General features: G+C 38.2%; 1 protein-coding gene across 4 annotated transcripts in view; it reads left to right on the top strand.

Moving 5' to 3' along the window:
• Positions 1-7,155, top strand: part of Nf1 (neurofibromin 1) — a 256,323-nt gene that overhangs the window by 32,789 nt on the left and 216,379 nt on the right. For all 4 annotated transcript variants that reach the window (XM_052196154.1, XM_052196153.1, XM_052196155.1 and 1 more), the window contains exons 2-3: positions 4,081-4,224; positions 6,708-6,791. In XM_052196154.1, the coding sequence (XP_052052114.1) occupies positions 4,081-4,224; positions 6,708-6,791 (228 nt within the window). The remainder of the gene's footprint in view (positions 1-4,080; positions 4,225-6,707; positions 6,792-7,155) is intronic.

Here is a 7,155-nt window from a genome sequence, read left to right as displayed (position 1 = left end):
ATGTTGTAGCTTATATTAAGCACATCTCCCCAAAGAGTCTGTTATTGGTTACATATTACATATGTAATAGTGCTTTATATAGTGCTCAATGAACTTAAAATTATGAAGTTTATTTTTATTTTAATGTCATTTTAAGTATATAATTGGCAGTCAAACAGAGCTATTATTCCTATAACAAAGTTAAATGAAAAAGATGAGCTAACTACTAATTGTTAAACCAGGAATACATGGTATAGGATATGGCTAAGCTAATAGTATATGAATCACTAAAATTGGGCAGAGTGAGATAACAGCCTGAAGTTTAATCCTGAGCTCATAAAATGGGTATTATATAATTACCATTTTAAAAATAATACAGAAACTATAAAACATCTATAGGCAAAGTATTTGCATAGAGCCAAACTAATTTTGCCAAGAAGTGAATTCCCTTGAATTCACTTTCCCTTGAATGCTTGAGTTTTAGTTTATTCTTTTACTGCTATTCTGAATAGCTGCCCAAGTTTTTCATACACAGAAGCTTTAAGTCTTGTTTTTTTTTTTTTTAAAGATTTATTTTATTTGTATGACTACATTGTAGCTGTCTTCAGACACACCAGAAGAGGGCATCAAATTCTGTTATAGATGGTTGTGAGCCACTATGTGGTTGCTGGGAATTGAACTTAGGGCTTCTGGAAGAACAACCAGTGCTCTTAAACACTGAGCCAGCTCTCCAGCCCAGAAGCCTAAAGTCTTATAGAACCTATTTATACTCACTTCACAAATAACCTATTTACACAACCACTATTGAAACTCCAAAAGCTAATTCCCAAATGCTGTTTCAGCGGGAGCCTGTTTCTTTTTTCTCTTTCTCTTTCTCTTTCTCTTTCTTTTTCTTTTTTCTTTTCTTTCCTTTTCTTTTCTTTTCTTTTTCTTTTCTTTTCCTTTTCTTTTCTTTTCTTTTCTTTTCTTTTCATTTCTTTCTTTCTTTCTTTCTTTCTTTCTTTCTTTCTTTCTTTCTTTCTTTCTTTCTTTCTTTCTTTCTTTCTTTTCTATTTTTTGATTTGTTCCCCCCCCCCCCAAGACAGGGTTTCTCTGTGTAGCCCTGGCTGTCCTGGAACTCACTCTGTAGACCACGCTGGCCTCGAACTCAGAAATCCGCCTGTCTCTGCCTCCCAAGTGCTGGGACTACAGGCATGCAACACCACCGCCTGGCCAGGAGCCTGTTTTCTTCAGTCTAAACTACAGTCATACTCTTTGCACAGAAAATACTGGCTCCATTATTTATTTTTCTCCCTCTGTAAAGTTCAAAAGCCATTAGTAAAACAGAGCAAGTAGGCATCTGTGTACATGCTTGGGTCAGAGCCTGATCTGGATGAAAAAGGCGTTCCTGTGGAGGAAAGCCACATAAGACAGAAAAAGAGTGTCCACGTGTGGCAGGCTGGGCAGTCAGACAAGTGAATGGACCCTCTGTAGAGGGTGGCCAGACAGGACATTAGTTCATACAGGGAGGAAGGGGACAATAGGCCACAGGATAACAAAGCCCCAGTGGGATAAGGATAGAGTTTATAAAAAAGATATCCCTAGATAGGTGTCAGTACTTGAGTGGGCCCAGAAGGTGCTGGTGGGCCGTGTGAGTCTTCTGTATGGCCGGAGCAGGCGTGTACTAGCACAGAGTTTGAGCAGGTACAGATGGGAAAGCAGTGTAGCACAATCAGGGTGTTGAAGCCTGTGCATAGTAAGGAAGGAGGAAAACAAGAAAGGTCCGGGGCCAGTGCGATGACTGAGCTGCAGAGGTGCTCGCCACCAAAAGTGATGACCTGAGCTGATTTCTGCAACCTATCTGCTGAAGTTAAAGTTCATAAACTCGAAAAACATAGAAGATGACTTCATTCTTCGGTGTTCTCTTGGCCCCCTTCCTTTCCTTACTCCATTATCTAATCCCATTCATTGCCTACTTCTCATCCCAAGGTCAATTAGGAGTTTAAGTTCAGCATTTTCTTCTCAACATAGGCTGCTTTTTGAATTAAGTGATTCTTCAATCGGATGGTTTAGAACATTGCCTAATAGGATTTGATAGCTCTATCTTTGATAGCTGCATCTTATAAATTTAAATAAAATCAAGCTTTTGATTCCTTATCAGGACTGGCCATAGTGCAGATGTTTACAATAGCAACGCAGAGCTGGCCAGTGGCCAAGGTACTGATCATTATGGATACAGACGATCACTGCAGAAAATTTTATTATTTGTCATTTAGGATATTCTATAGTTCTTGGGCTTGTTCATGGTCCTGTTATGTATGTTTATTCAAACATTCCTGTTTGTTGTATATGTGTGTGTGTGTGTTTTCTTATATAGGCTTTCTATGTTTTCATTGAGAATGTCATTTGGGAAACTCCTTTGTTCATTCATCAGGCTTTCTGTTTCCTTTTGTGTACATACTTATACTATCCTGGTGTTGTGTTAAGTGGGTCCTATTTGTACACACACATATACAAACTCAATCTCTTCACACATTTGCACACTAGCACTTGGGAGAACCTTGTTCTTTAATTTATTTGTGGATGTGTTTAAATTTGCAGCTTTATTCTTCTAGAATCTCTTTTGATTGTATGGAAGGGCTGGGGAAAGTTAGATTTACAAGCTGTATTGTCACTACCTTAGTTAAGGTTTCAATTGCTATGAAGAGACACCGTGACAATAGCCACTTTTTTAGAAGCCCATTTAATTGGGGCTGACTTACAGTTTCAGAAGGTTAGCCCATTATCATAGCAGGAAGCATGGCAACGTGCAGGCAGACACGGTGCTGGAGAAGGAGCTGAGAGTTCTGCATCTTGATTTGAAGGGAACTAGGAGAGACTGGCATCTTCAGGTAGCTAGGAAGCTCTCCTCTGCAGTGGGTAGAGCCTGAGTATAGGAGGAGACCTCCAAAGCCCACCCCCACAGTGCACACTTACCATTTGTCATGGGCCAAGTATTCTAAACCAGCATAGTCGTCATTTTCACCTTCTAAAATTCTTTTTTTGAGTTTTCAATTTTTTCCTTTACAATCTTTTTTTTTTTTTTTTTTTTTTTTTTTTTTTTTGAGGCAGGATATCTCTGTGTATCCCTGGGGTGTCTTGGAACTTGCTGTATAGACCAGACAGGCCTCAAACTCACAAACATCTGCCCTCCTTTGCTTCCTGATTTAATCCTTATTTAAAGGCATGTGCCTCTACTGTCCAGTGTCTTCCTCTTTATGGTCAATTATGTAATTGTATAATTTCTGTGCACTGCCTTCCTTACATCCTAACCTTGTCCCCTCTGTTTGCTACTTCTGCTGTCAAGTTAATCCTGTCCTACTGACCAGCAACTGCCTGGGCCTGTCACTTGTCCCCCCAACCTTTACTTGCACCACTCTCAAGTGGAGAGAGTCATGATTTAGTCTCTCAGAAGAGCCTCCTTGGTTCTCTCAGTATCACCAGGGTCTAAGAATAGTGAATTGAATTCTGATGCTACATTTTTGAGTTGAGATGCATTTCTATGCAGTGAAGTTGAGCTCATCCATAGGTTAGTGTAAATGTGAGCTTTTCAAAGAATTTGTTTCTTTGTGAGATAAATTTCTAGGTTGTGTTGCTACTGCCTTGGTTGTGTGGTTGGTTATCTTTACCACAGTCAGTTTTAACTCTGTTCCTGATTTTGTGGTTTATTATATTTAAACAATTGGCTGCTGTTTTCTATTGATTAGGGATTTGCAGCCTGGATTTTCTTGGTCTGTAGTTCATTCACTGTATACACTAAAGGCTTATGTGTATTTCTTTCAGAATTCTCTTAATTTGTAGCTAAAAGGACATAGCTCTGGTTGTGAGGGTCATCATTCTTCTTGGAAAGCACTGGGTAGAAGACATGACTTTATAGATACAGGTTTATGACTTCCAGAAAGAAAACTGAAAATTAAAATTGACAGACCACTTAGGATTTGCTCTTGCATTGTACATTAGAGTTTGAGATACAAATATTCATAAGTATAGTTGATAAAGATTTCCTAAAAAGTTGTGATTTTCACTGAAAATACATATTTAATCATTTTGAAGAGTAACATCTTACTGTTTTTCCCCTTTTAGCTTCCAATAAAAACAGGACAGCAAAACACACATACCAAAGTCAGCACGGAGCACAACAAGGAGTGTCTGATCAACATTTCCAAATACAAGTTTTCTTTGGTCATCAGTGGACTCACTACCATCCTAAAGAATGTCAACAATATGGTGAGTATCTGCTTTACGAGATTCTGTCTTTGTGGTGAATTTGCTTCATTTTTGTTGTGATTTGGCAGTCTGGAGTATCATGTTGTAAAGCATGGAAAACATATTCTTAGCATTTAAGACAGAAGTCACTATTTAATGGCACATGTGTAACTTTGAAATTTTGTGTTCAGGTTTTTAATTCCCTTTGAAGCTTATTCATTACAGTTTTTTTTGGAATTAGAATTTTATATCTCTTTTGTATTGTATGTAAATTGATCATAATATAGATTTCCCCCTCCTTCCTTTTTTTTTTTTTTTTTTTTTTTTTTTTTTTTGGTTTTTTAGGGACAGGGTTTCTCTGTATAGCCTGGCTGTCCTGGAACTCACTCTGTAGACCAGGCTGGCCTCAAACTCAGAAATCTGCCTGCCTCTGCCTCCCAAGTGCTGGGATTACAGCTGTGTGCCACCACCGCCCGGCTTCCCCACTTCCTTCCTAAGCTACACCTTCAGGCTGTGTAGTACAGACTCTGTTAATATGCTTTTTGTTAGCTGCTTCCTTAAATGTTTTGATTGATTGTCCCTGTCCAAACTATGTGGTGCATAGAGTATGATCTTTCACTTCTGAAACTTGAGATTACTTTTTACTGCTGTGTTAAAGAGTTTTCTCTGCCTTCCCCAAACCTGAAGCAGGCTGGGTAGCCTTAGAGAGTCAGTGTTAGAGCAGCGCTCTGTTTCTTAGCAGTCAGCTGATTTCATCAAGGGTGTCTTCTGCTGAGAGCTGCCAGTCCCTCTCCCATCCTTCCCCTGCAGGAGTCTGCTGCTGGCCTCTGTCCCTCTCCTCCTCCAGCAGCTCTAACCATCTCCTCAGACTGCTTCAGACAACAGATGGATACTTCCTTCTCTCAGTTTGTGTTTGTGTTGAGCTGTGAAGTACCATCTTTTGTAGATTTTGAGGATTAGTTTTATAGTCACGTCATCTTTGGAGAATTTCCTTTTTAAGAAGGCTGTTCAATACCAGAGTTATAGAACTGATAGATTGGAAGTATGGGCAGTTCAATAGATTTTTTTCTTTGCTAAAAACTTAAGTTTCTTCTAAAAAGCATAGGACCTTTTATAAAACTGTATAGTGATTTACAAGACGCACTTACTGTTTTACTGTAGCTCTTTGCCCACTGTGGAGCACAGTATTAGTGGTTTTTATGTCTGAGCATATGGCTGTTTTCCCAGGTGCACTGCACTAGTTTATATTTGTGATCTTCTTTAGGACTAGCGTGATGTTGGCATTTATGTAGCACTTACTGAAAAGTTACAGGGCCTGCAAGGCAGCTCAGTGCCTAAAGGTCCTGGAACACACTGCTTGAAGGTGAGAGTAAACTCCTAAAAGTTGTCGTTCTCTGACCTCCACATGGGCACTGTGGAGTGCCCACATAATACAGTAATGATAAAATAGAAGCAGAAAAATTTAAAAGAAAAATTACACAGTGAACGTCACAGTTTTTTGTTACTAAGTAGGTAGGTGATACAGAGTTCATTTTGAAAGTAATGAATGCTTAAGATTCACTGTAATCGATGTAGTAGCATTCTGTTTTAATAAAAATTAAGAAGTTAATTGTTTTGTGAAGGAAGGGATAGCTAAATGCTAATCCAGGACCGGTACAAGCCTCTTAACTCATGAATTATTTTAAAGTCTCATTGATTCATTATTTATCCTCACACCCTTCCCTGTCCCTCCTCACCCCTGATAGAGTGCATGATATATCCTGGGCTGGCCTTAAACTTATAATGCCCCTAGTGCTAGCACTGAACTTCTAATCCTCTTGCCACTATATCCATAGTGTTGAGACTACAAATGTCTTTTCATTATGTCTGGCCAGATTATAGATGTCCCCTTGTTCTGGAAAGACTCAGTGAAGCAGTATTCGGCAAAACCAGAACGGGGGAGTGGGAATGGGTGGGTGGGAGGACGGGGAAGAGAAAGGGGCTTATGGGACTTTTGGGGAGTTGGGGGCTAGAAAAGGGGAAATCATTTGAAATGTAAATAAAAAATTATATCGAATAAAAAAAAAAGAAAAAAAACATAAAGAAGTATGTTTTACTCTCATATAGCTAATGGAAAGCTTTAATAAATGCCTCCATTTTTGTTAACTCAGAAATTTATTTTTTTGCTGCTTGGTGGTGGCACATGCCTGTAATCCCAGCACTCTGGGAGGCAGAGGCAGGTGGATTTCTAGTTCGAGGCCAGCCTGGTCTACAGAGTGAGTTCCAGGACAGCTAGGGCTATACAGAGAAATCCTGTCTTGGAAAAAAAAAAGAAAAAAAAGAAAAAAAAAAGAAATTTATTTTTTGAGTATTAGGGCAAAGGAAGAAATGATAGATTAAGTATCATTGAATATAAAAGACAAAATGGAAGATTAATACTTTTTCTTGATCTTTAGTTTTTTATATCTCATGTATGCTAATTTATATTGAAGTAGTAATTGTATTTTCTGAATATATTTTTTTAGAGAATATTTGGAGAAGCTGCTGAAAAAAATTTGTATCTCTCTCAGTTGATCATATTGGATACACTGGAAAAATGTCTTGCTGGAGTAAGTAAATTCATTCTAAAGTATCCAGGTTTTGTGAATTCAGTCTTGAGAACAAACTGGAATACCAAAAGGTCATTATGGAACACCGAGGACACACTAAGAGTCTTTGTCGATGGTAGACGAATGTGAATTCTGTTAATAATAATCTGGTAATAATAATAATAATAATAATAATCTGGTGGCACAGTCTAGAGAAAATTTTTCTCTTGCTTTTGTAAATCCCATAGTTAATTTTACTTAAAATGTTAAGTTTGAGCCCCATCTTCTCTCTCTTAAGATTTTTTTTTTAAAAGATTTATTTATTTTATGTACATGAGTACACTGTAGCTGTCTTCAGACAAACCAGAAGAGGGTATCAGATATC

The sequence above is a fragment of the Apodemus sylvaticus genome, chromosome 10 (genome assembly GCF_947179515.1).
Source record: "Apodemus sylvaticus chromosome 10, mApoSyl1.1, whole genome shotgun sequence".
NCBI lineage: Eukaryota > Metazoa > Chordata > Mammalia > Rodentia > Muridae > Apodemus > Apodemus sylvaticus.
This window is presented reverse-complemented; position numbering and strand designations above follow the sequence as displayed.